This window comes from Pezoporus wallicus, unplaced genomic scaffold, assembly GCF_028554395.1.
Source record: "Pezoporus wallicus isolate ANWC-B61680 ecotype Strahan unplaced genomic scaffold, APGP_CSIRO_Pwel_v1 scaffold_7107, whole genome shotgun sequence".
Taxonomy (NCBI): Eukaryota; Metazoa; Chordata; class Aves; order Psittaciformes; family Psittacidae; genus Pezoporus; species Pezoporus wallicus.
The window spans coordinates 1,199,922-1,226,461 of NW_026642114.1; the positions used below are offsets into that span (position 1 = coordinate 1,199,922).

The 26,540-nt window shown below is 48.0% G+C and overlaps 4 protein-coding genes across 5 annotated transcripts in view; 2 read left to right on the forward strand and 2 right to left on the reverse strand.

Annotated features, from left to right (window-relative positions):
• Nucleotides 1-43: 43 nt before the first annotated feature.
• On the forward strand, nucleotides 44-4,264 carry LRRC52 (leucine rich repeat containing 52). The gene is made up of 2 exons (XM_057427084.1): nucleotides 44-668; nucleotides 3,729-4,264. The coding sequence occupies exons 1-2, from the start codon at nucleotides 44-46 to the stop codon at nucleotides 3,980-3,982; spliced, it is 879 nt and encodes a 292-aa protein (XP_057283067.1). The 3' UTR covers nucleotides 3,983-4,264.
• A 974-nt stretch (nucleotides 4,265-5,238) lies between these two features.
• On the forward strand, nucleotides 5,239-11,672 carry MGST3 (microsomal glutathione S-transferase 3). 2 transcript variants are annotated; one of them, XM_057427066.1, is made up of 6 exons: nucleotides 5,239-5,295; nucleotides 7,989-8,112; nucleotides 9,176-9,249; nucleotides 9,845-9,902; nucleotides 10,998-11,070; nucleotides 11,431-11,672. In XM_057427066.1, the coding sequence occupies exons 2-6, from the start codon at nucleotides 7,996-7,998 to the stop codon at nucleotides 11,538-11,540; spliced, it is 432 nt and encodes a 143-aa protein (XP_057283049.1). In that variant the 5' UTR covers nucleotides 5,239-5,295; nucleotides 7,989-7,995; the 3' UTR covers nucleotides 11,541-11,672. The 2 variants fall into 2 exon arrangements, with proteins under 2 accessions (XP_057283049.1, XP_057283047.1); XM_057427064.1 differs by having other exon boundaries at nucleotides 5,285-5,369.
• Nucleotides 11,673-12,549: 877 nt separating this feature from the next.
• Nucleotides 12,550-21,785, reverse strand: ALDH9A1 (aldehyde dehydrogenase 9 family member A1). The gene is made up of 11 exons (XM_057427067.1): nucleotides 21,560-21,785; nucleotides 20,714-20,859; nucleotides 19,533-19,662; nucleotides 19,081-19,215; nucleotides 18,380-18,576; nucleotides 16,634-16,774; nucleotides 15,741-15,929; nucleotides 14,021-14,108; nucleotides 13,524-13,665; nucleotides 12,854-12,966; nucleotides 12,550-12,742 (listed from the first exon to the last, which is right to left on the reverse strand). Exons 1-11 carry the CDS (start codon nucleotides 21,738-21,740, stop codon nucleotides 12,648-12,650), a joined length of 1,557 nt encoding a protein of 518 aa, XP_057283050.1. The 5' UTR covers nucleotides 21,741-21,785; the 3' UTR covers nucleotides 12,550-12,647.
• Nucleotides 21,786-22,977: 1,192 nt separating this feature from the next.
• TMCO1 (transmembrane and coiled-coil domains 1) overlaps nucleotides 22,978-26,540 on the reverse strand; it is a 180,995-nt gene continuing 177,432 nt past the window's right edge. The window contains exon 8 of the mRNA XM_057427255.1: nucleotides 22,978-23,331. Coding sequence (XP_057283238.1) covers nucleotides 23,233-23,331 — 99 coding nt within the window. The 3' untranslated portion in view covers nucleotides 22,978-23,232. The remainder of the gene's footprint in view (nucleotides 23,332-26,540) is intronic.

Here is a 26,540-nt window from a genome sequence, read left to right on the forward strand (position 1 = left end):
TCGCAGTCCCCAAAAGGCTGAGAAGTCTGCAAGGTCTTACACCATGTCTCCTTCAGGTAGACCACAGCCCCTGAGCCTCCTGTTTCTTTTAGGGATGGGGATGGCATCAGAGAGGATCAACTGCCCGAGAAGTTGTAGCTGTCAGTACCTGGAAGTGAACTGCACAGGGCAGCAGTTGCAGGAGTTCCCTGAGGCCATCCCGCTGGATACCAGGAAGCTGATTCTGGCAGCAAACAACGTCTCATACCTGCCCACAGTGGAATTGAGCTTCCTGGCTGACTTGGTCTATCTGGACTGCAAGAAGAACCTCTTAGGGCATGACCTGGATTTCACTTTAATTGGTGTGGCCAAACTTGTCTATCTGGACCTCAGCTTCAACAGTCTCACACAGGTCACTTTCAGCACCTTCTCACACCTCCTCAGCCTGGTGGTACTGAAGATCTCAGACAATCCTAGCCTTGTGGCCATTGAGAAGGATGCTTTTGCCAACAACACCTGGCTGAGGCACCTGGATGTGAGCCGGACAGGCTTAACATTCCTAGACGCCAGCACTGTCCAAGACCTGCCCAACCTGAGGTTTCTGGGGCTCAGTAACAACCTGTGGCACTGCAACTGTTCCTTTCTGGACTTCATCACTTGGATGACAGAGAGCAACGTTCATTTTCCAGGTGAGGGCTCTGTGAACAGGACCTCTCTTCTCCCTACTGCAGATCTCTGTGGAATGGAGAGGGCCCTCTGTTCTCTTTCTCAAAACTTCAGCTCAGGTGTGTGCTACTGCATGTTCCATCCTCTGGTGTTGCACAAAACAGAAACAAGATCAGCTGAGCTACATGTGCTCCACCCACAGAGTCACACTTGCTCACACCCTCAGGACAGTCAGAAAAGTGGACCCTTTAGCTAGAACGTTGTTGCTCTAAAATGGCTGGTTTCAGCCTCAGAAGGTGCCTGCAAGTCACAGCACCTTGTGATTGCAGTGCCAAGAATGAGAAACCCAGCACTGCTCTGGAAAATAAACACTGGGAAAACTGTTGCTGAATTTTCTGCCTCGTCTCCTGCTCTGATCGCTTAGTGCTGCCACAGTATCAGTGTGTGTATAACCATCAGTTAAGCCCCCTTTCTCTGCAGAAATGCTGCCTCTGTTCTGACCTGCTCAGGGCAGCCTCTCCAGCCCTGACCTCTCATCATCCACCAGTGTTCCTTACGCCTCAAACACCTGCCAGCGCTTCCCACACAATGTCCCTGGCAGGCAGACCTCATCCACACAACGTCTACAAGCGGCAATTCCACTCAGTGCTGAAAACAAAGCCAGGCTGAAAGCCAGTCAGTTCTTCCGCTGTAACCTTTCACTGACATAGTCTCTGGGAAAAGTTTGGGTAGTGTGGCAGCCAGTAAGAATTTTGCTGCTGACTTCTTACGGTGCTGTGATCACACCCTGATCCCTGATGGCCCTTTACCATACATGAAGAGTACTTTGCCTTAATAGCATAGCAGCTGTTACGCTAAGACAGATAAAAATTACAAATACTGCAACCTCCAGCTGTGAATGGAGCTCAGAGCAGGTACATTTGACTGATTCTCCATACCAAATGTGACCCAATGCTCAGAAGTCAGAGGAGGACATTTTGCTGTTCCCGTGGGAGCTCTGGTTTGGGTCCCTGCTGACATTTCATGGTGAGAGAAACAGAACACAAATTATGCTCAGAAAAATGTCCGTATCCTTATGTCTGGGAGGCTCCATATGGTTCCCACTATTCCTCCAGCACCTCAAAAGAAATTTGCACTCTTTTATCTTTTCCAAAATAAGAAATGTATGAATAATGCAAGTGAGCATTGAGTCCCATGAGCTGCAGCAGCACAGTGCAGCTTGCTGCTGAATAAAAGCCGTTTCTTGAAAAGAGAGTCTCTTAAGACTTCTTCGCATCACCTGGGATCCCAAAATCAGCTGTTTCAAAAATCATCATACTGAGAGATTCTGCAACTGGGCCATAGACATTGAGTGTTTATGAGGCAGGATAATTGCCAGTTCCCTTTCCCAGGAAAACACTGGTCCCAAGGGCAAAGCTTTGTTCTGCAGCTGCAGCACATGAACTCAACTCTTCTAAACCACCAAGAAGCACAGCAGAGCACATACTGATGAAGAAAGCTTGACTTTCAGTAATGCAGGACACAATAGAGATAAAGCAGCAAAAAAGAAATTGAGAAAGTCTGTCCATCAAGTAAGGAAGGGCCACAAAAGAGCCCAAGGAGAAAAAAAGGAAGGGCAAATGGAAGCTGATGTTAGGACAGAACCAAATTAAGGACATCTCTGTGTCTTATTAGATGTAGTAAGCTCCCTATAGACAGTGGAGTTATTTTCCACATGCAAGTTACAGGCAATTCTTGAACAGTATAAAGTACTGTTACTGATCTTAGCAGTAAGATCAGAGGTAACACACTGAACCCTCCTCCTCTCCACTGCTCCCTTTCCCTCAGGCCCATCTATCCCATGCATCAAGTAGTGACCAGCCTGTGTCTGCTCTGGGGAACACAAAACCTGCCCGGCAAGGGGAGAGGTACAGCCAAGAGCACCCTGTGCTTCCACAGCCACCAGAAGGAGATGGTGGTTTTACCATGCTCAGCCTTACAATCATAGAATAGTTAGGGTTGGAAAGGACCTTAAGAACATCAAGTTCCAACCCCCCTGCCATGGGCAGGGACACCTCACACCATGTTGGCTTTGTCCAGCCAGGCCTTGAACACTGCCAGGGATGGAGCATTCACAACCTCCCTGGGCAACCTATTCCAGTGCCTCACCACCCTTACAGTAAAGAATTTCCTCCTTATATCCAATCTAAACTTCCTCTGTTTAAGTTTTAACCCGTTACCCCTTGTCCTATCATTACAGTCCCTAATGAAAAGTCCCTCCTCAGCATCCCTATAGCCCCCCTTCAGATACTGGAAGGCTGCTATGAGGTCTCCACGCAGCCTTCTCTTCTCCAGGCTGAACAGCCCCATCTTTCTCAGCCTATCTTCATATGGGAGGTGCTCCAGTCCCCTGATCATCCTCGTGGCCCTCCTCTGGACTTGTTCCAACAGTTCCATGTCCTTTTTATGTTGAGGACACCAGAACTGCACACAATACTCCAGGTGAGGTCTCACAAGAGCAGAGTAGAGGGGCAGGATCACCTCCTTCAACCTGCTGGTCACGCTCCTTTTGATGCAGTCCAGGATACGGTTGGCTTTCTGGGCTGCAAGCACACACTGCTGGCTCATGTTAGGTTTCTATGCAAACCACTAACCACTAGTTTCTCATGCCTAACTGCAAACCTCTCTAATTGTCAAATGCACACAAGCCTCGTTATTCCAGACTAATTTAGACTCTATCCCTTCAGAAGGTGTTTGAGATTAAAAAAACCCACACAAGTTCTCTTATATTAAAATAAAAGTGTTTAATCAGCAGAGATGAGCAATGCAGGGACAGCAGTCTGCCTCAGTGGCACAATCCAGCAGGCAGTATTTTCCTGTGTATGGAGGCAACACCACAAAAATCATTCAGGCAATCTGGCAGCTGTGGTTGGGCAAGGGTTTGGCAAGGATCTGCCTGTCTGGTTTTACCTCAGCCATAGAGAGAGAGGGGTATGAAATCTGTAAACACTTTTCACTCTCCTCCATCATTTTTCTGGCAGGACTCCTGTTTACTAACACTTAAAACACAGGCAAAAGTCTTGCTTCTGCTTTTCCCTCTGCAGATGCTGACAATGTTACCTGCTATACCCCAGAAAGCTTGCATGCCCTGAAAATGCCTGCAGTGGAAGCACAGCTCCATTTCAACTGTCTGACCCAGCTGTACAAGCAAGACTACATCTTTCTGTGTCTCGCTGGCTTCTGCATATTCTTTGCCGGCACCGTGGCAGCCTGGCTGGCTGGCATCTGTGCTGTCATCTATGAAGTCCACATTTCAAAGGGAGAGGAGGAGGAGGAGGAAGAAGACACAGTCACTTAGGATCACCCTACAAATCCTTCTGAACTCATGGGAACTGAAGGCAGGCCCTTCCTGCCTCCTTTCTCACATAATGTCCCACTTCAGTTGTTTTTTGGGTTTTTTGTTGTTTTTTTTTCCTGAAGTGAAATAAAACTGCAAGAGGAGAAAGTCTGTCCCAGTTCTACTCACTGTGCTACCTCTACTTGTCTTCTTCCACTCAGATGCAGGACACTGGCAAAATATTCATTTGGGTGGAATGCTTGAGAGGTGTGGACAGTGCCAGGGCATTTACACTTCTGCTTTAACATGAGGCCACCGAAAAGCAGGACCATAGGGACCTGCTTGAAGAGGTATGATCTGAAACATGGGAAAGGCCCCAGCACTGTGCTCTAGTCACGGGGTTCACCAAGCCCTCCCTGGTCAGAAAGCCCAGCAGAGATTACTGGGACCAGCCTAGATAGCTTACTGGGGCCCCAGGGAATCCAAGAACTTTCTGCTGTGGAAAGGCAAGTACATGAGCAAGGAGGTTAAATCCAGGACTTTTAGGGGCCCAGGATCCCACTGGGTCTTGCTTGCTTCCCCATTACACTTGGTGACAGCGAAAGACATCATCTGTCCCCCTGCAGCCACACCCCTTGTACCTCCACCAGTTATGTTATGTTATGAACATTGACAGAAGTGCAAAGTTCAGCTTCAGTTTTGTATCACATATCTCAAAAACTAATGTAAAAAAAACCATGACTTACACACACTCCAAGTATTCTTGGAAATGGCTTGTGTTTCAATGCCAAAGTCCCATATACAGACCAGAAAAAAATGGAGAGGTAAATAAGAGCCTTCATATCTCTTAACGCTGGCAATTGCCAATAAAAGGATCTATTTACATGACAAAGTACGTCGACTTGACATGTGAAATACTGCTTCTTCATCCAGTACTAGCAAGGGCAACAAAGATGATTAAGGGAGTGGAGCATCTCCCTTATGAGGAAAGACTGAGGGAGCTGGGTCTCTATAGTTTGGAGAAGAGGAGAGTGAGGGGTGACCTTATTAGTGTCTATAAATATATAAAGGGGGAGTGTCATGAGGATGGAGCCAGGCTCTACTCGGTGGCAAACAATGATAGGACAAGGGGTAGTGGGTACAAACTGGAACACAAGAGGTTCCACTTAAACTTGAGAAGTCGGTGAGCACCGCCCCACGCCGCCTGCAGCGGGGGGGTCGGGCACTGCGGGGTCCCGCCTGCAGGCGGTGTCGTGGGCAGACCCGGTCCCGGGCGCGACTCCGTTTCCGCCTCCGAACGTGCCTCGCTAGGTTCTTCTGCGCGGCGCCCCAGGGTGAGTGCGGGCCGTGGGCCCCCAGCTCGCCCCTCCAGCAGCGGAGAACGCGGCGGGAAGGGAGCTCAGGTGGAGTGAGTGCTCCGAATGCATGCTTATTATGTGACTGTCCTGACAGATGGCAAAAAAAAAATACAGCGAGCGCCGTGACCCTCCTGACTTCCCCTTCCCCCCGGGAGCAGTCTTCGGGGAGAAGCGTCTGCAGGGTGAGCGGGATGCGGCGAGGCCTTGTCTGCACCCCGGCATGATTAGCTTGCTTAGAGCCTGACCCTAGCCGCGGCGCTTGCAGTCTGCCTGTGGAGCTAAGCCTGCGCGCTCGCCTGCTGACAGAGGGGTCGAAAGACTCTCCTGGGTTGAGAGCCTGAGCTTTTGTCGGGTAGTCCAGGCAGAACCCAAGCGCTCGTCTGCACGGTGCGGCTTGCTGAGGTTTGCTGACTCACAGTAACTGTAGTGGTATGGCAAACTTGATCTCCTTGATCTGGAGCAAAAGCATCCCCAGGAGCAATTCAGCTACAGCTCCCGGGCAGTGCTGTGTCACGCTCCAGAATCTCTTGGTCACGTGGCCCTGGCTTGAAGCATCCCTGCATGGAAGATACAAATTCAGTCTTGTGGGCCATGCCAGTGCTTGTCACCAGAGTCCTTGCGACTGCAGACAAAGGCTGCTGAAATGCTTGAGGGACCCGAATCCAGAAACAGGCAGTAGGCATGCAGTCAGAGAGAGGGTAAAAGTCCTGTTGACTTTGGAGTGCTTAATGCAGCTCCAAATTACTAGAGCAAAGGTTTCAGGTGCAGTTTTATACCAACAGGGTAAGAGTAGCAACTTTGTAATACACCTGGCTTAATGCTCACTGTGGACTTTGCTGTGAAGATGAAACTTCATACTATAATTTAGCACTGTGAAGATAAAGTACCTGGTTCTTGCTGGCTGGCAGGTGTTTTCCACCAGCCTTGTAATCTGGAAGGAGAAACGTGACCATCAGCTTACTCTATTGAGTGGGAATGTGTTCTGTTTCCAGTGTGCCATCTGTCAGGTGCTAACCTCTATTACATGTGGGTTCAGCTGACTTTTCTTCGTTACTTTAGGATTTCAGTGTTCTTATTGATAATTGTGTATCAGACTTCATGTGGACAAAGCTAGCTGTTGTCTTCCTCTTGCTCTATTGATAATAATCCCTTTGCAAATGAGAAATAAAACCCTCTGATTCCTAAGATCCCTTGGAGGGGAGGGGGGCCAGTGCTGCTGCAGTAGGAAGGCTGTTTGCACCAGTTCCGTGAGGTGGCCCATTTTTCCCCACACTGACAGTTTGTGCTGTTGGGATAGCGCAGGAGACACCAAAACCTCATTATATCATGGAAGCATGATATAATGGATGAAGGTAGGCATCAGCTGGGCTTGGCTTGGAGAGGGAATCATCTACATGCTGGAGAGCCGTCTCTGCTGTTTTCTGCTGTGCTCATCATGCAGCACTATCTTGGGTCACACAGACAGACAAGATCTGAGGTTTGGGATTGTGCAAGAGGACCCATGGCAGATGGTTATAGGGAAGGATCCTTGTGCTCACTTGCAGCCAGGGAGGGTGGCAGGGCACTCGGTGTTGAGCAGCTCCCAGCAGTGCAGGCTGGACCAGCAGAATGGGCAGCAGGAAGGAGGGAGAAGCATACCACAAAGCCTTGCTGCAGGGCAGCGTGGCAGAGGCTGCTGGATGCACCCTGTGCTCTATGCTTCTGTCTAAGGCCTGCACAAGGAAGTGCAGAACCATTAAATGAAAACCACATGGGCCCTGCCATCTCCTGGCTGGCAGACTTGCTTGTGCAGATGTTGGTAAATAACAGCAGCTGCATGTTGTTGCAGGCTGTTCACTAACTTGTGACTTTGAGAGGGTCCCTTGAAGCCATGGGGCTGAGCATCACTCATCTGGCCGGTGCCTCTTTACCAGAAAGGTTTGGTGGATATTACTATTGTGGTGGGGTTTATTATTGTTTTATTGTTGACCTTAGCAGTACAAACTAACTATTCATGTAGCCCAGCACCTTTCACCTCAGGGGATTTCTGAGCCAGTGTGTGTTTGTATTATAATTCCCAACTTGCTTCTTATTCCCAGAGCTTGCCTGGTTTCTCCTTGAGTTTATGAAAACTGCCTGCATTGGTAGCATCCCTCAGCAGGGAGTTCCACAGGTCTGCTTTTCATTGCATGAAACAACACTTCTTTTGTTTTTTTTCAGGTCTATTTACTGACTTAATTTGGTAGTCTCTAGCCCTGGTGTTGAAGTGGTTGTGAACAATCAGTTCCCATCCACCCCTCCAGAATGTCTGGTTGGGCACAGCACAGTCAGTGTCAGTGAGTTGATAGGACTTAGCCAGCCGCAGCCAGAGCTGATGGAACCTACTGTTGGCCGTAGTCGTGCTTTGAGCCAGCGGCAGAACTCCATACACCAGCTCCCACCAACACTTATGCCATTTTAAGGCTTGACAGGAATTGCTCAGAGAGCCCTTGGTTTGTGCTGCTTAATAGCCAGCAGGCACCAAGAAAAAATTCCTCAACTCACTGTTTCTGTTTTCCTTCAGCCAGTCTCTGTGCTGGGAGGTCTTGGGTCCATATTCAGCAAGTCATCCACATACATACCTGCATGTATTGAGCTGACACTTCTCCAGTCACACCCTGAAATAGTAACAAGCTCTCTTTCTCTGACAGCACCAGCATGGCTGTTCTCTCCAAGGAGTATGGCTACGTCATCCTGACAGGGGCTGCCAGCTTCTTCTTGGTCATGCATCTTGCGGTGAAAGTGGCCAAGGCTCGCAAGAAGTACAATGTGGAGGTGAGTGCTCAGGCTGATGGAACAGGAAGGTTGGAGCCAGTCTGCAGGGGATATTGCAGACAAGCTAGGTGACCCCTTGCTTATTTTGGGTGATTTGCCAACATTTCCTGCCCCACCACATGGATATAGAAGGGGAGCTGCCATTCTGGCTTTCCAGACTGGAGCAGATGGCATGACAGAGCTTGGGGTTTGGGACATGAGGTGATTCCCACCAAGCCAATACAGCTGAAAGCACAAGGCTTTGAGCTTGGAATCACTAATGAACAAGAAACTGCACATCCCTTTTTCCCCTGCAAAGAAGGCTGATGCAGCATTTGGGCAAAGAGATAATAGTGGAAAAAAAGTGACTAGAGGGTTTCTCAAACTTGGGGTCATGTGAGCCCTATCATAAGAAGTCTTCCAAAGTGACCTTCCCTCAGCATCCATTGAGGAGCCTTTGAGCTTGGCAGGGCTGTGGGATAGGTGGGGGCAGCCAGTCCTGTCCATGAGTCAGGGTGATGGCATGCAGAGGCTTCTGTGCCACTTGGCTCCAGCACAAATGCTCCTTTATGGGAAGTCACAAGCAGCGGTGGGCACAACGTCAGTCCTGGGCATGTGCTGCAGGCCATGGTGCCTGTTGGGGTGACACCTCTCCTACTGCATGAAGTCAGGGTTACAACAAACGTGTCCTCCCAGGGCTGTTCCTGGGTGATGGGCTGTTGCCAGCTCAGAGATGTGGGGGCACATCTTTGGTAAGGGTGCTTTGTTCTCCTCTCCAGAGACGGGATTTAAACAGGGAGGTCACACAGTGCCTGGCTATCTTCTGTTCAAAGCAGGAGATGGTTATGTTGCTCGGGGAGCTCAAGAAGCAGCCTGGGGCAAGCAATTTCAACAAAGCATTTGCTGCATGCAGGGCAGAAGACAGGCTCTAACTTGCCAGTGCAAGTCAGTCCTGCAAGCAGTCAGGGAGCACTGAGCTTTCCAGGGAGAGGTGCAGCAGGGCTTGCTCCATTGCTAGAGAACAGGCTTCTGAGCCCAGACTGCACTTGCTCATATTTTGCTGCTACTTTATTCTTTTTGGCAGTATCCAATCATGTACAGCACAGACCCTGAACATGGGCGTATGTTCAACTGCATCCAGCGTGCACACCAGAACACGTAAGTAACATGTATGCATGCAGGCCTTGGAAATAGCCCAAATTGTGGAGCAGGCCCTACAGCTAGAGACTCACTGCTGCCAAATGCTTAGGTTCATCCTCAGTGCTTGAGGAAGACACACTGCTGTGTAACACTTAGCAGTAAGGCCATGCTGGCTCTTTACCATGCCTTAAACCATGAGACAGGGCTGTGAAGCAGCCTCCTCTTCCCAGTGTCTGGCTTTTTGCCTCCATGGGTGGATCTAGACACTAAAAATCTTGTTTCTGGAGAGTCCATCGGGGGGCTGCTGATCTGTTGTGATGTCCAGGTCTCCCTGGGAATAGGCCTAAGTCCACCCAACTATGCTAGACCAGGAAGTAACAACTCCTAGGTTAGCTGATGGTAAGTAGTATTTAGCAGGGGCTTACGGCACAGAAAATCTGTGCATGCTCAGATTTCTTTTTTCCTCCATCTGTGGCCACAGTATCAAGCATGGAGACTTGTAACAGTCAGGCCCAACAGTGACCTTGGCAGGTGATGCTCACAGCTTGTGCATTTCTGGAGTTTGCTCTCTGTAAGCAACTTGAGAACATAACCTCCTTGCTTTTATTTTCAGGTTGGAAGTTTACCCTGTCTTCCTGTTCTTTTTAGCCACCGATGGAGTCTTTCACCCAGTAAGTGACACTGCAGTGCAGGTCTGCATGACTGAACTTTGCTCTTGGCCTCTGACTTGGGAAGGGTGTGAGGCAGCAGGCAGCTTCACTAGCCACATCATGCTTCATAGCTGTGCCCCTTTTGAAAATGTAGTTGTAGAGGTCTTGTGCAGAGAAATCACAAGTATTTAATAAACTTGTTCCTGCTACTTCAGGTATTAGACCTCTTTCCTACACCTAAGGCTGCCTTGTTGGACAAAGAGAAGCATTCAAGCCTCCAATCTGTGAGTGGAAGGGTCCCTCCAAGCCTGCCTGTTTTTTCCAAGGCCTGCAGGGTCCTGCTGGGCTTCCATTAGTGCTACTCAGCAAGAATGCTTTTTCCCCCTATCTAAACAGACTTTCATGAGGAGTTTTATCTGATAAGAATAGATGGGGAACACTATGATCTTCACACTCACTGCCACCACCAAAAGAGGTGTGTGAAGGATCAAAAAAAGCTTGGATTATTTTTCACTGAAAGATGTAGACAACTCGGGAGGAGGCAGGCGTGTGGGAGAGGCCAAAATCAGTAGCTCTTTTTTTGCCACCAAGAGACAAATCAGGTCCTTCTTGAATATTTTTTTTCAGAGAGGGAAAGAAGTAGCATAGGCAAATCTGACAAACCGGAGTCACATTGCAGCAGGTTCCAAGTGGAAACTTGTAACACCCAAAACAGAAAAATGTGTGCATCTACTGTAGGCACTGAAGTGGGGCTTGGGACAACAGCTGCCTCCAAGATCCTGGCACTTGGTGTTGCTCATTAATTGGACAGTGCTGCTGCCTGTACGACTTATCCATGTCTTGCCTGGGAGGAGTTGTGCTGCAAGAGCAAGGCTCAGCAGCACATTGCATGCTCTCTCCCCAAAGATGTCATGAAAGTGACTCCTCCTATACAAAACTCAATCTAGCACACTGCATCAGTCACCCACCTCCTCCTTGCTGACTCCCAGCTGTCCTAGCAAGATCAGGACCCTTGCTGCAATTGCTGGTTACTTCTTTGAAGCAGGGCTGCTAGAACACCTAAGCACATGCAAGCAGCATGTCTCCAAAACCTTAATGCTTCTCCTTTTTCTCTAGCGGATTGCTACAGGGCTTGGCCTCACCTGGATCGTTGGAAGACTCCTTTATGCCTATGGTTACTATACAGGAGGTAGGTCTTTAGTCTGCAGCATGCAGCAGGTGCTTGGAAACTCAAGTCTCCTGCAGTGGCCTCAGAGCTTTTTAACTCCAGCTCACATCAAAGAAGCAGCATAAAGCTTCCAGTCAGGGTATAGAGAACAGGGTGCAGGTCCACAGGCTGCTAATGCTGCAGTATGCTCTTCCTACTGATGGGAAGAGCACTAGTCTACTAATAGTGCACACTGATGGTAGGTACATGGCCTGAGCTGGTGCCTGCTGGTTTGCCTTGTGATTTATCTTGAGTTCCTGCTTCCTCTTTAATTTTCAGTATGGGCTCTTCCTCCAGTGATGGGCTGCTGAACTGACCGAACATGTCATCTTCTTTTTTCAGAACCAAAAAACCGAAGCAGAGGGGCCATTGGTTCACTTGCACTCATTGGGATGGTGGGCACAGGCGTGTATTCAGCTTTCCAGCACCTCGGCTGGATCAGCAAGAACTGACATCCTAATGGCTACCTGGGAAATTAAAGGGATTTTTAGTTTGTTTTCTTGTAGAACATTTCCTGGGTTTTGTTGGGGTTCTTTTTGCCTTTTGTCATTCAATAAAATGAAGCTGTCAATTCCGTATTTTCATTCTAAAGATACAGAGGGTTTTCTTAAGAAGTCTGCAGAATGCCAGAACAACTCTGGTTTTGTAGACTCACAGAAATCTGCATGTCACACAGAGATGTTCTACGTTTTATGATTTCAGTGACCGAAAAGCCATCTACCAACTTGTTTAACACATACAGCAACAACCGTATTTCTGGACCTCTCAATTCATGTCACAATACAAGAACATGTTCCAGAGTTAATACTTACTTGATTGCTACAAAAAAACAAACAAAAAAACGCTGTTGGCAAGCATTTAAAACTGTTGCTTGATCATCTTTATAAAGAAGAGTAGGCTTATAGGAAGGAAGTCAAATAGCATTTGTTTAAGAGCAGCAGGCCTCTAACCTATGCTGGACCCTGGTTGTGCTCCCTGCGCTGTGGGGATGATTCTCAGGGCCATGCCTGTCCCAGGTGGCATTAGCTAAACATCCCCACAATAGCTTGTTCCCCTTGGAAGTGAGGCACAGACAGAAAAAGCAAAACTTGTGTTATGGGAGCTAGAGGAAATGACCAATCCTACCTTTAAGACTTTTATGTAGTCAGAGACTAGATGGAGCCTGTAGCTACAGGGTATCAATGTCCAAGAGCTTATATGTGCATTGAGTAGGGACATACCTTTTAAAAAGTTGACTGATGGTAGGAGGTGCATGCTGCACCAGAAAGAACCTGTGCAAGACCTCTGCTACTGATAAACCTCTGGTAACACCTACTTAGCTGCATGAGGTGCTGCTAAAAGCCACACTGCTACCTCCTACTCAGAGGTTCCCATCCTGCACCAGGCAGGCCCTTATATTGCAGGGGGAGGGTGGATAAATGCTGCTCCAGCACTATTTCCCCTCCTAGGCACTTCACTTACTTACAATTTTAGAGCACTTTATTGCTGTGTACATGATCCGTATCTCTGTCTAACAAGCAAGAACTGGTTGATGCTCCCTTGAGCCAACCCCAGAGGCACTAAAACACTGATTCCACATCACCCATCTCTACGCAGACAGTCTTCAGCTGTGAGTAGTACTCAATGGCTGCCCGTCCATTCTCTCTGCCAAATCCTGCAGGGACAAGCCAGAAGTGAGAACACAGCTCCATGCAGTACCAGGTACCACTCATACCCCCGTCTAACTGGCACATAGTCATACCAGGGAAGGTCAAACAGAGCTCACCTGATGCCTTGTATCCTCCAAAAGGCAGCTCCACAGGGCTGACGTTGTAGTTATTAATGAAGCACATCCCAGCCTTGAGAGCAGCCACTACCCTGTGAGCCTTCTGGATATCCCTGCAGGAAAAGGACAGTTTAGCTGTATCCCTTCCCATTCATCCCCTCCTTCCCTGCCAGCTAACACACCACTAGAGAAAGGTCCACAGGTCACAGCAGTTTTCAGAGTCTGACCTCCCCTACTCTGTCTTTGCCAGCTCAAAGGACACATCACCTATTCCCAAGTACATTCAAAACTGATTTGAAAAGGCAGGACAAGGACACTAGCAAAGCAGACTATGGCAAACAGCCAACAGCTGTCTTTGCATGCTTTCAGAAGCATAGCAGGCTCCTGCTGCATGTCACCTGGAGATGCAGGAAGGCAGGCAGCAGGCCAAGCACAGGCTGGAAGGAGTCTGAAGGACAGCTGGGCCCACTTAGCCCTTCAGAAAAAAATGGGAGGAGATGCATAGTCATTTATAAAGTTCCCTCTTGGCAATCCCTTGCTCCAGCTTTTCTGGAAGAGGATATCCATGTGTATGCCAGGGATTGCAAGACAAACATCAAGTTGTCACAGTATTTCCCTTCTTGTCCCCTCCCTAGACTGCTTCCACACCAGTCACACTTTCCAGTCATACCTGGTGAAGACTCCACCTGCCAAGCCAAATTTGGTGGTGTTAGCTCTTTCCACAGCCTCCTCCTCCGTGTCAAATGGCAGAATGGACATGACAGGCCCAAAGATCTCTTCCTTCACACATGTCATGTCATCTGTACAATTCCCTGGAAGCATGGCAGAGCATATGGGCTTTAAGAGGAAGATCTAGGTTGCACAGCCTGTACATTCAGCAACCCACACAGCCTTCAAGCTAGCACTCACCACTGCACAGCCCCCTCTCCCCCTTGGCTTAGCTAGCAAAGGAGCAAGCCCCATCCTGCATCTCAAGGCAGCAAAGGCACAAACTGCACGATTCCCGTCAGACCCTTCAACACCAGAGATTTCTCTGGATACCCATATGAATGTCTGCCCACACTGTGGACATATACAGTCGGGTTACACTGAACACAGCTTTCTCTAGAAGAAACTCAGCAATATCCATGTAGAAGACTACACTATCATGAACAGGAAGGATCATACCTAACACACAGGGTCGCATGTAGTAGCCATTCTTCAGCTTCGGGTCATCTGGCACATATAGGTCCCCACCGCACAGAACCTCTGCCCCCTGAAAAAGAGCCAAGCAGAGGAGCATCCTGCACAGCTGGCATAGCTCAGAGCTCCATCCAAGCTGATCTTGAATTGTTTCCAAGGATGGGGTTATCTACCACCTCTCTGGGCAACCCATTCCAGTGTTTCACCACCCTCACAGTGAATAATTCCTTCCATATATGTAGTCTGAATCTACCCTCTTTTGCTTTAAAACCATTATCCCTTGTCCTGTTGCAACAGGCCCTGCCAAAAAGTTTGCCCCCATTTTTCTTATAGCCCCCTTTAGATACTGGAAGACTGTAATAAGGTCTCTCTGGAGTCTTTTCTTCTCCAGGTTGAAGAAGCCCAACTCTCTCAGCCTGTCCCCACAGCAGAGGTACTCCAGCCCTCTGACCATCTTTGTGGCCTTCCTCCAGGCTCACTCCAAAGGTCCACATCCTTCTTAGGCTGGGGAGCCCAGAGCTGAACACAGTACTGCAGGTGGGTTCTCAAGAGAGCGGAACAGAGGGGCAGAATCCCCTTCCTTCAACCTGCTGGTCACACTTTGATGCAGCCCAGGATACAGTCAGCTTTCTGGGCTGCGAGTGCACACTGTGGGTTCACATCCAGCTTTTCATCCACCAGTACCTGCGAGTCCTTCTCCTCAAGGCTGTTCTCAATCCCTTCATCTCCCAGACTGTATTGATACCAGGGTGTGCTCCAACCCATATGCGGCACCTTGCACTTGGCTTTGTTGAGCCTCCTGAGGTTCACATGGGCCCACTACTCAAGCTTGTCCAAGTCCCTCTGGATGACATCCCATCCCTCAGGCATGTAAACTGCACTACTCAGCTTGGTGTCATTAGCAAACTTGCTGAGGGTGCACTCAATCCCACTGCCTGTATCACTGATGAAGATAATAAACAGTACTGGTCCCATTATAGACCCCTGAGGGACACCACTATTACCAATCTGCATCTGGTCATTGAGCCACTGACCACTACCCTCTGATGCAACTATCCAATTCCCCATCCACAAAACAGTCCACCCATCAAATCCATCTCTCTCCAATTTAGAAAGAAGGATGTTGTGGGGGACTGTGTCAAAGACCTTAGAGAAGTCCAGATAGACAACATCCATACCTCTTCCTCTGTCTATTAATGTAGTCACTCCATCACTGAAGGCCACTAGGTTGCTCAGGCAGGACTTGCCTGACCTTGGTGAAGCCATACCGGCTGTCTTGAATCACTGCTCTGCCCTCCATATGCCTTCACACAGCTTCTAGGAGGATCTGTTCCATGATCTTCCCAGGCAGAGAGGTGAGGCTGACAGGTCAGTAGTCCCCAGGGTCCTCCTGTATAACCTTCTTAAAAATGGGTGCAATGTTTCCCTTTTTCCAGTCACTTGACTGCCACGACTTTTCAGGTATCATGGAGAGTGGTTTGGCAACTACATCAGCCAGTTACCTGAGGATGCTACAATGCATCTCATCAGGTCCCACAGTCTTATGTTATCTAGTGGCCCAAGACACTTACTGAGTAATTCAACCACAACAGAGAAATAAAACGAGCTGAACTGGAAGACATGGGGCAGGAAAGCAGCTCTGGACTGTTTGTCTAACAAGACAGTGATATTTCAGGGCAGTCACAAGGCAGCATCACAATCTCACCTGTTCCTTCGCCTGCTTGATAAAGCCCTGGACACGATCCAGGTGGGGTCGGTTGATGAGGGCTCCCATCCGTGTGTCTTCCAGAAGCGGGTCTCCAATTTTGATTTTCTGTGTGCGTTTCACCACCTCCTTTGTAAAGACATCCAGTATCTTCCTCTCCACAAATACCCGCGTGCCATTGCAGCACACCTGAGATACAGCACAGGTGGTTCAGTACATGACACACAACAAGCACTCCACAGTCTTTCCCTGTTTGGCTCCTGCTATAAAGGTTCTCAGGAAATCACCTCCACAGCTACTAAACAAGGTAACTTGCCCCTGGGAACAAAGAAGACTACATTACCCTGCTGCTCATAACTGCACTGAACAGTCCATGATGGACGTAATAGTACTGACGCAATCAGGTAGCAAAACTGCATCAAGTCACAAGCAGAAGAGAACTTTAGCTGACTTTTCAGTTCCCAGAGATGAACCTGGTAAGCTCATTTGCCAGCAGGATTTCAAAAAAGCCTGTAGCACATGTGGAGATCCCAAATTTGGGAGAGACAGAGTCCCATAGGGTCATGGCTTAGCACACAAGACTAGAACCTGCTGCCCCTCCAGAGGATACCAGCACAGGAACAGCTGCTCTGAGCTGGGTACTGGTTGTTAGAGAAGTTCCGCTTCTGGGAAGGACAGGGCATCAGGTAAGACACACTCTGCTGGGACAATATCTACTACCTTCTGCAAGGACATCCATTCCGATCCTTTGTGACACTGCACAGGGAAATGCATGGCAAGATAGGGGTATCAGGGCATCCCTCACTACAAAAGGCCACAGCCTAGCTCTGCTGCCCCATTCTCAAACCCTCCACCTCACTGGAGAGGATCGTTCCTGCCACAAGGACACACACCTCACCCTGTGTAAGGAAGTTGGCCATGAGGGCTCCATTCACAGCATTCTCCAGGGCACAGTCTGAAAAGATGATAAGGGGGGATTTGCCCCCCAGCTCCAAGGTGACTGGCTTGATGCCTTTAGCTGCCATCTCCATAATCTGAGGGAAACAAGGACAGAAGAGACAAGTGACCCACTGGCAAAGAGAAGCCTGGTGGAGGGAGGGAAGAGAGACTCAAAAGGTGAGTTCCTGCAGGGCCCTTCACCAATAGAAGCAGCACAAAGGGCAAGCTGGGTTTCCTAGATGTGTGTAGTTCAACTGGGGATGGTTTCAGAGGGTTTGATTCTTGTTATTTTCTGAAGATAAAACCAACAAAACCTGAGGAGTCATCTACAGGAAGTCTTGTGCTCAGTGTAAGCTGAGGACAGCTGTAACTGTGTCACTGCACCCCGCAGGTACACACATGTACTGTGTTCAAGGGCAACATTTCACAGAATCGTTTGGGTTGTAAGGGACCTTAAAGGTCATTCAGTTCCAACTCTCTGCCATGGGCAGGGACACCTTCCACTACACCAGGTTGCTCCAAGCACCATCCAACCAGGCCTTGAACACTGCCGGGGATGGGGCGGCCACAGCTTCTCTGGGCAATCTCTGCCACTGCCTCACTGGCCTCACAGTAAAGAATTTATTTCTAGTATCTCATTTAAGTCTACCCTCTTTCAGTTTAAAGCCATTTCCCCTTGTCCTGTCACTATATGCTCTTGTAAAAAGCCCCTCTCCAGATTTTTTTGTAAGCCCCCTTTAGGCACTAGAAGCTGCTCTAAGGTCTCCCTGGAGCCTTTTCCAGGCTGAACAAACCCAATTCTCTCAGCACCTCTCCATAGCAGAGGTGCTTCAGCTCTCTGACCATCCCTGTGGCCCTCCTCTGGGCTCATTCCAACAGGTCCACATCCTTCTTATGTTAGGGAGCCCAGAGCAGTTCTCCATATGGGGTCTCACCAGAGTAGAGGGGGAGAATCCCCTCTCTCAACCTACTGGTCACCTAGTCACACTCCTTTTGATGCAGCCCAGGATACGGTTGGCTTTCTGGGCTGCAAGCACACACTGCTGGCTCATGTTGAGCTTCTCATCAGCCAAGACCCCCAAGTCCTTCTCAGGGCTGCTCTCAATCCAGTCTCTGCCCATCCTGTAGTTGTGCTTAGGATTGCCCCAACCCACAGCAGGACCTTGCACTTGCCCTTATTAATCTTCATGAGGTTCCCCTCTTTCAAATCAGAACTTATTTCTAGAAGTCTAGGGACTTTTAATTTTTGAAGAATTAATTGAGCATAAGAAATTCACAGAAACTAACCTCTTGCTTAAAACCAGTAGACTCTAAGCAGCTAAAGTGAACTGTTACTGCCAAAAACATTCATATAATTTCCTAGCACTGCTGTTTTACATACCCTCTTCCCCACATAGACAGCCACTGTAGCAGCTCAGAGACTTCACTGCAATCAGTGTCTACACAAGGGAAGATGACCATGGGGTTCCTCTAAAAAGACTGAGCGCCTAAGCCAGTGCCCAGTGGGCTAATGGGAGCCCTAGAGTAACTTTGTGTCATTTGTATGTGCAAGGTCCTTGCTCAGAATGAAATGTACTGACTCCCACCCCATCTTTATAAGCCTCATGCACAAAAGCTCAAGAAGATATTGGCATCCACAACACACCACAAAGGCCAGCACTACAGACCTCTTGCATCCCTGACTGCAAAGGTGCCCTTACCTTCATGCCAGTTGGCACACTGCCAGTAAAAGAGATTTTGGCCACATCTGGGTGATGACAGAGTAACTGGCCCGTGGCTGCCCCACCCTGCACCACGTTGAACAGCCCCTTGGGCACACCAGCCTCTGTGAAGATCTCTGCCAACTTCACCACTGAAACGGGGGTGAAGGGAGAAGGCTTGAAGACCATTGCATTGCCTAGGGGAATGCAGACAGAGGCAAGGCAGGGTTAACACCTAAAATACTTTAAAAGGAGGAAAAAAAACCCCAAACGAACAAAAAACCTCACCCCACACAATGAGTTTGTCTCAACATATCCCAGAAGATCCCCCCCCAAAAGAATGGGAAACAGTTTCAGATAAACGTTGCAACCAGCAAAAGAGAGTAACTGCACTTTCCTGCTGGGAAAGGCCAGGGAAGATGGGGCTGCTGATCCTGCACTGCAGACATTTCCAGAGACCTTCCTTATATGGTACAAAGCCATGCAATCAGCCTTTCTCCTTATGCACTCCCACCCTCTTGGTGCCTGCCATGTTTTCGTTTCCATTTCTTTTCTCTTCCTGCCAGAGTAGCAGCTTGAAGGTTCTGCTAATCCTTTAACAACTCCTTCAAGGTAATCCTGGACTTCATCCCCCAAATCACTCTTTCCCACAGGATGATTTGGCTTCAAGGAGAAGCTTGTGTAGGCAGAGTCTCCATTACCACAAGCCAAGGCTGGGGCAGACTTCCAGCAGGCAATCTGGAAAGGGTAATTCCAGGCTCCAATCCCAACACACACCCCGAGGGGCTCTCTCCGAGTGTACCCAAAGGATCCCCCTGGAAGTTGGATGTGTTCACCTGCAAAGAAAAGAAACAGCCAGAAGAAAAATAAAGCCCCCACCTGTCTCATCAGAGCTTCAGGGGCCAGAACTCACTTTAATTTGGAACAGACACGCAGCTTTTACCCCAGCAAGTTCGCAGAAGGTGTGTAAGTTGCAACAGAACACAGCAGCATTAGGCAGAGATCTCTGAAAATCCCTCCAAGATCTTCAGAAAAAAGCAACAGTCCATCTCTTAGATAAATCAGCAGCAAAGATGGTCTTGTCCATGAAGTTACCAGGGAATGCAAGTGACAGGACAGAGAGTAAAGAGCAAACTCTTGCTAACGTTCTCACCAGCTAGAGATCCTGCTAGTCCTGCATAATACTCCAGGCACTGCCAGGATATGTCGATGTCCACTCTGGCTTCAAAGATGGACTTCCCATTGTTGATGGTTTCCATGGTGGCAATTTCTTCTCTCTGCTCCTGTGGGAAGCACAGAGCACTGACATGTTAGAGAAGCCTATAGCAGAACTTCACAATGAGATAGCTGTTTCCCAAGCACATAAGTCCCAAACAAGACTCTGCAATCAGGTAAGCCAGGCTCTGCTGTGAGAAACTGTCATCTCTAAAATGTACATTCCCAACTGCTATTTATCAACTTCCCTGGGCCAATTGATCACAGGGTAATGTTAAACACTGAGGTTCCCTGCTTGTCCAGTCTGTCCATCCCTGTCTATCTAAAAGATGAGCAAACCTGAACTTAGAAGCCAGCTGGCAAACAACAGACTGGGAAGAAGAGCAAACAGCAAGATCAAAATGGAACCAGAGGACTTAGTGAAGGACAAACGAAGCAACACAGCTGTGACTTGTCCTTTAACAGACCATATTCCAGGCAGAAACAGTATCCTGCTGTGGAAGTTTGGCAAAAAAAAAAAAAAAAAATTTCTATCATCACATACACATACCAGGGAAAGAAAGTCTGGTTTCTTACAAATCTGTGCTTTAATGCTAACATCTAAGAACATGTTACTTTGCAAAGGAGTTTGTGATAAAGCTAGCTTACTTGTATCCTCTCCCAAGTATGTTATCTGCTATCTAAAAGTCAGCATTCCAACATTTTTTAGTGCTAAAATAAGGCCTACTCCAGCCACATGACAGCAGCATCTTGACAAGCTGAAAAGTTCAATAATGTAACGGTTATGCAATTTCAACTTTGAAACTGCATGCAGTGAAGCTTTATCTTTGAAGCTATGAAACAAAGTAAGAGCCCTGAAAGATGTCAACTGGATAGCTTTAGTTTTGTGTCTTTTAACAGAACTAAGCAGAGAAGTTACACACTGCTTTTGAATAGAGCGACAGACTAAAGCCCTGCAAAAGACAGCCTACTGTCTTCTGGACACAGGTGGGTTTTAACTCTTGTGTTCCTTCTGGAGCTCAGGAAGTCCTGCTGAAAGGCCCCAGCAGCCACATTAACCCACAAGAAAGCTCAGAGACAGAACCTCTCCAAGAGAGGAGGTGAGCTCCCACAACATACCCGAATAATTCTGGCAGCCTCCAGCATCACCCTGCTTCTCTCCATCCCAGACATCTGACTCCATATTTTAAAGGCAGCCTTTGCACTCTGCACAGCCAGATCAACTTCCTTCTCCCCAGAGCAGAGCACCTTGCATATCACACGACCTGGGAACATTTTAAACATGAAATAAGAAAGACAGACGTCTCAGAAAAGGGGCACTGAAGAATGTAGTTTATACTGTATCAAAACACGAAGACTTCAGTCCAGTCATTTCTACCAGGCTACACAACTTCATGCTGTGATTCCACTGATTTTTAATTGGCTACAGAAAAGGCACTTTAATTCAGCTGCTCTGATTTAAAGATCTGTAATTCTCCATAGTCGTGTTCTGGTTACTAATTAGCTCAACTCATTACAAAATTCCTCTGTTCCCCACTGGAGCTTGTTATACTTCTACTACCAGCCTCAGGGCTCTGTTACATATTGTTCTGCATAGTTAAGCGCTTTCTTGAAATGATTCTGCTGAAAATTACATACCTCGAGATAAAAACATAAATTAATTTTAGAAATGTTTAAATCGTGTTATTTGCCAAGATCAGGCACCACTCGATTATTTGTTTGACAGCAAATCAGAGCTGATTTATGCTGAGGAGTCTGACAATGGACCTGCACTGCAGGTGGCAAAACGCAGCCCTCAGACCACCACGGCGTTAAGGACGCCTTCACAGGCAGCATCTGACGGCGGGAGAAGTCGAAAGCGTCCGACCCTTGCAGGCAAATACAAAGAGGCAACTCTGGGCTCTGACCCCGCGTCTCAGAGCAGGGTCAACCCCCCCACCCCAAGCAGACAGAGCGGGGCTGTACCTGTGGCAGGCTCATACACCTCCTCAGCCTGCCCGCCGTCGGTCGGATGAACGCGGGCGCCCGCCCGGTAGTTAAGGGGCTGGTGGATGGTGACGGTGCCGGTAGCGCTGCTCATGGCGAGTCTGGATCGGATCACGAAGAGAGAAGGAATGAAGGCCGACAACCGGGTCCGCGCCTGCATCGGCTGGGCCGTCGGCTGAATGCGGCGGGTGGGGAAAACCCCACGGGAGAACCCACAACCTCCAGGACACCCCCTTCCGCTAGCGCCGCTTCCAACGCCGCCGCCACCTTTTACCTCTGGGCCGCGGGTTTCGCAACACCCCTGCCCGACGTCTGCTTGCGCGCCGAGGTGTGGCGGAGCCCGCGACCCTGCCCAGCGCTCGGGCTCCCTCTGGCGGCTCGGAGGTATTACGGAGTGCAGTGTGCAACTAGCTCCCCTCCCCAAGACACCGCGTGCGGTGTGATGCGACTTGCGCGTGCTCTATAAAACAGCGAGAATTAACTCAATATTCACTATTTAACATGGTATTGCACCTGCTGCACGCTGTGTAAGGTGTTTCAAATTTATCCCTTTGCCATGCATCTAGTAAAAAACTTCCCAGTAAGACATACCCTATGATAAACCTCTGGTCATCGAAGCAAGAAAATAAATAGCCCCTCACGTTACAGCGTAACTTGAGTCGCACTAAGATTTATTCACCCTTTTTAAACAAGGTGAGCAGGTTCCAGCTAACAAGATTGATCCAGACAGTTATTTGGTGAAGCAGGAGACAGTGTAGAGAGCTTCCTGGCCCAAGAGTGAAGCTTTTTAAGAGATGTACTGATGATCATCAGTCTGTTTAGCAGTAAAGTTAAGGGGCATGAGCAAAAACACTGCTGTGATAACCACTTAGGCAATAAAGAGTTGAGTAGCAGTGGATGGTACAGACATAATTTAACAGTTCACTCAAGTTTGCAGGTCAGGTTTGTTTCTGTAATTGAACAGATTCTGCCTAAGTAAGCAATTTTTACAGAAGCCACCGAACACCCCAAAAAATGCTGTGGGGCCGTACTCTGCCAGGAAGACACATGCTGACAGTACATCCAGAAATACCTGCAATCTCCAAGAGCAGCTGGCACCAGGGCAGGTTCTGCTGCCTGCAGTCACCTGAGCCAACAAAAAAATCTCACCCTCCACGATGGAAGCTTTGTGAAGGCCACACCTACTTGTCCAGCTCCCTGCTACCCAGGACTATAGCCAGTATGGCTAAGACAAGAGAGTCACTTCACAGCATGATCATTCCGAATTTTCCAAACTGTCTACTTTGCAACCAAGTCACTCTTGCCACCCAAGCTGATGTCCCTGCTGTAAACTAAATCAACTGCACTAAATCAATGTATTTCTACTTGTCCTACCACACAATTAAGAGACATCTAAATAAACATGCCCATGCCATTTATTTCTCAGAAACACCAGAAAAAAAGGTCAAGTCATCTTCTGAGAACTTTCTTAGTTTGATAAGCAAACAACTGCTGGTAGAATACTCCAAATGGAAGATGTTTCCAAGACTGTGGCAAATACTGCATAGGCTGGTTTCGGACCTGTGAAGCCTGGTGCAGGATCCCATCTTGTTACCTCCCAAAGGCAGTCTTGTGCACTGGTCAGACCTTCTGTGAAGGTTGTTAACTGTGCTTTAGGAGAACTTTCCTGCCTGAGGCGGTGGGCCAAGGAAGCCCCCTGCTTGCTTGGTGGCAGCCCGGGAAGGAGCAAGACCAAGCATCTTCTGTATGTTCTGCAAAAACAAGAGCAGAAGAAGAGGATGGTGTCAGGCCGTGACAAAGGAGACAAAGCAGAAATCCCAACTCTCACAAATACAGCTTGCCACTAGTTTCAAGAGATGCAAGTTCTCACCCATGCAGCCTTACCAATCTGGCTAATATATATTGGACCTCTATCCCTATGTATGCACAAAAGCTTAGCACAGAGTCAAACAGCCATCATCCACAACAGCTACAGTTACAGCTGGGCCACTCTCCCCCATCTCAACAACTGCCTTCTGATCATTAAATCCATATTTTGTATGACTGTTCTTTTCTACCTCCAGCTACGCACCACAGTCAGTTGGCAGATACCTTGTTAATGTCTTTGCATATGGGTTGGTTTAAAATGAACCTACAACAGTTATCTTTGCAACTTAACTGCAGTGTACACATCAGATTTTTGTGATGCTATCATCATCACTCTGTATAAGAAAAAAGGTATGAAGTCAGACTGCTCAAGCTACCGAGGTATAACTCTGCTCTCCATTGCTGGAAAAATTCTTGCAAGAATACTATTGAACAGATTAGTACCTGCTATAACAGAAGAACTTCTACCTGAAAGTCAGTGTGGTTTCAGAGCTAATAGAAGTACCCCAGACATGGTACTTCTTCTCAGACAACTGGAAGAAAAGTGTAGAGAACAGAATAAGGGGCTCTATGTAACTTTCTCTGACCTCACCAAAGCTTTTGACACTGTGAGCAGAAAAGGCCTGTGGCTGATCTTGGAACGATTAGGATGTCCCCCAAAGTTCCTCAAAATGATTATCCTGTTACATGAGGATCAGCAAGGCCAAGTCAGATATGGCGATGCACTCCCTGAGCCCTTCCCAATAACCAATGGTGTGAAACAAGGTTGCCTTCTCGCACCAACTTTATTCACAATCTTCTTCAGCACGATGCTCCAAAGGGCTACGGTAGACCTCGACAAACAAAACGGCATCTATATTCGATATCATACTGAGGGTAGCCTGTTCAATCTAAGGCGACTGAAGGCCCACACTAAGACCCTAAATCATTTTGTTCACGAACTGCTTTTTGCTGATGATGCCACCCTTGTTGCCCACACAGAAGCAGCTCTGCAGCATTTAACATCTTGCTTTGCGGAGGCGGCTGAGATTTTTGGGCTGGAAGTCAGCTTGAAGAAGACAGTAGTTCTCTACCAACCTTCACCACAAGAAGATTACCATCATCCCCACATTACCATTGGCAAGTCAGAGCTTAAGTCAGTTCAGCTATGTGGGAAGCATTATTTCCTCAGATGCCACGATCAACAAAGAGATAGACAACAGAATAGCAAAGGCATATAGAGCCTTCGGAAAACTCCGTAAAAGAGTCTGGTGCAATAAGCACCTGAAGAAAAGTACAAAGATCAGCGTCTATAGAGCCATTGTACTGTCTACTCTTTTATATGGGTCTGAATCATGGGTCATCTACCGCCATCACCTGTGACTCCTCGAATGCTTTCATCAGCACTGCCTCCGTACAATTCTAAGCATCCACTGGACTGACTATGTGTCAAATGTCACTGTCCTCGAACAGGCAGGGCTCACCAGTGTCAAGGCCATATTGCTGAAATTGCAGCTGTGCTGGGCACGGCACGTCTCTAGATGAAGGATCACTGCCTCCTTAAGATCGCGTTTTATGGTGAACTTGCCACCAGTAGTCACAAGAGAAGTGCCCCAAAGAAGAGATATAAGGACTCCCTGAAACAATACCTTAGCCGTGGCCATGTTGACTACCATCAGTGGTCCACCTTGGCCTCCAACTGGGAGACTTGGAGACATATCATACATAATGCCATTGACTCCTTTGAGAACTCATGCAGAACTAGTCTCGAGGAGAAAAGACAACGTAGAAAGAATCGTGCCCCACCTATACCACCCAAAGAGACCTTTCGCTGTGCTTTTATGCAGCTGGATTTGCCTATCTTATGTTGGCCTTTTATGCTGGCCGTCAGCACACTTGTAGTAAGCATGGGTAAAGCCCTTCCTAAATCTTTGTTCGCAAAGTCAAGCCATGATATGATGATGACACACAGGAACAGGCTCCCAACATCTGCTCACAGACAGAACCAAATCAGCCCTCAGTTTTCACAAGTTCCAGAAAACACTGTTGATAGCAGCCATCAGAGCCTGAGGGTCTGCAAGCTGGTGAGGAAGGCTCTCTCCTAATGTAGCCAGAACATGGGTCAGCAACATGGCAACCAGAGCATGTGCCAAGTTTAAGTCAGGAGCTTAGGCACAGAATTAACATGAATGCTAGTGATGCAAACTGAACAATGGTTCAGTGGAGACATGCAGCATAACAGGGCATACGTAGCAAAACCCAAAACCTGACTATTAAGATGACCTCATCTGCATCTGAACAGGATGTTTCAGTGGAAAACAACAAGGAAAGAACCAAGCAGCAGGCATCAACTAAAAAAAAAAAAAAAATCACAAGAGATTTAAATTTGATGTTTTTCTCCCTTTTTGTGAAATTCCTTTTGTAGTTCCACTGTTGCAAAATAAAGAGCTAAAAGTTTTTTCAGTATCATCCTTCATGTAAATAACTACAGCTCAAGATGCTGCTCATGCAGTGCTGGCAAGATGGCGACATCTCATGCAAGAGAAAGAAGAAAATAACCATGCCCTCCTCATGTCACCAGCTGAGTCCTGGCTAGTGTCATTTCAAAAATAACTGTCAGGATAAGTCAGATAGCAGAGTCATAGAGTCTTGAACATGGAAGGAGAACAAACTAAATAAACCAACTAACCAACCAAAACCGGGAATTGTTCCAGGTAGAGACTATGGAAAGGAAGGTTTCAGTCCACACACAAGCATGAAAGTAAAGGAGGGGAGGGGAACACTTACAAAAGAACTACATTAGGCCTAGTCCATGGCATACATCAATCAGCCACTGGTTGATATTCAGCAACTGAATATATCTTACAGCATTAGCTGTGGGAGACTCCTTTGTGTGGCTCCTCTACTCAGAGCTAACTTAGTCATGAGATGGACAGAAAGGAGAAACCAAAAGCAGCTGATTGACAGAGTCAGCAGCAGACAGGACCAGGATCCTACCAGGTTTGTACTGCCTCATTTGTGGAGAACACTAGAGATCCTAGAAGAGCATCCATGGAAGAAAGGAAGTGTGCACTGCCTCCTCCATGTTCCTTTAAGTATCAAGACAGAACTGTAG

Excerpts from the sequence above, each read along its gene's own strand:
- LRRC52 (XM_057427084.1), top strand. The coding sequence starts at position 44 with ATGTCTCCTTCAGGTAGACCACAGCCCCTGAGCCTCCTGTTTCTTTTA. Across the intron at positions 669-3,728 it reads GAGCAACGTTCATTTTCCAG|ATGCTGACAATGTTACCTGC; the intron begins GTGAGGGCTCTG and ends TTCCCTCTGCAG.
- ALDH9A1 (XM_057427067.1), bottom strand. The coding sequence starts at position 21,740 with ATGCAGGCGCGGACCCGGTTGTCGGCCTTCATTCCTTCTCTCTTCGTG. Across the intron at positions 19,663-20,713 it reads AGGCTGCCAGAATTATTCGG|GAGCAGAGAGAAGAAATTGC; the intron begins GTATGTTGTGGG and ends TGCTTCCCACAG. Across the intron at positions 16,775-18,379 it reads GTGTGCCAACTGGCATGAAG|ATTATGGAGATGGCAGCTAA; the intron begins GTAAGGGCACCT and ends TGTTTCCCTCAG.
- MGST3 (XM_057427066.1), top strand. The coding sequence starts at position 7,996 with ATGGCTGTTCTCTCCAAGGAGTATGGCTACGTCATCCTGACAGGGGCT. Across the intron at positions 9,250-9,844 it reads CAGCGTGCACACCAGAACAC|GTTGGAAGTTTACCCTGTCT; the intron begins GTAAGTAACATG and ends TTTTATTTTCAG. Across the intron at positions 9,903-10,997 it reads CCGATGGAGTCTTTCACCCA|CGGATTGCTACAGGGCTTGG; the intron begins GTAAGTGACACT and ends CTTTTTCTCTAG.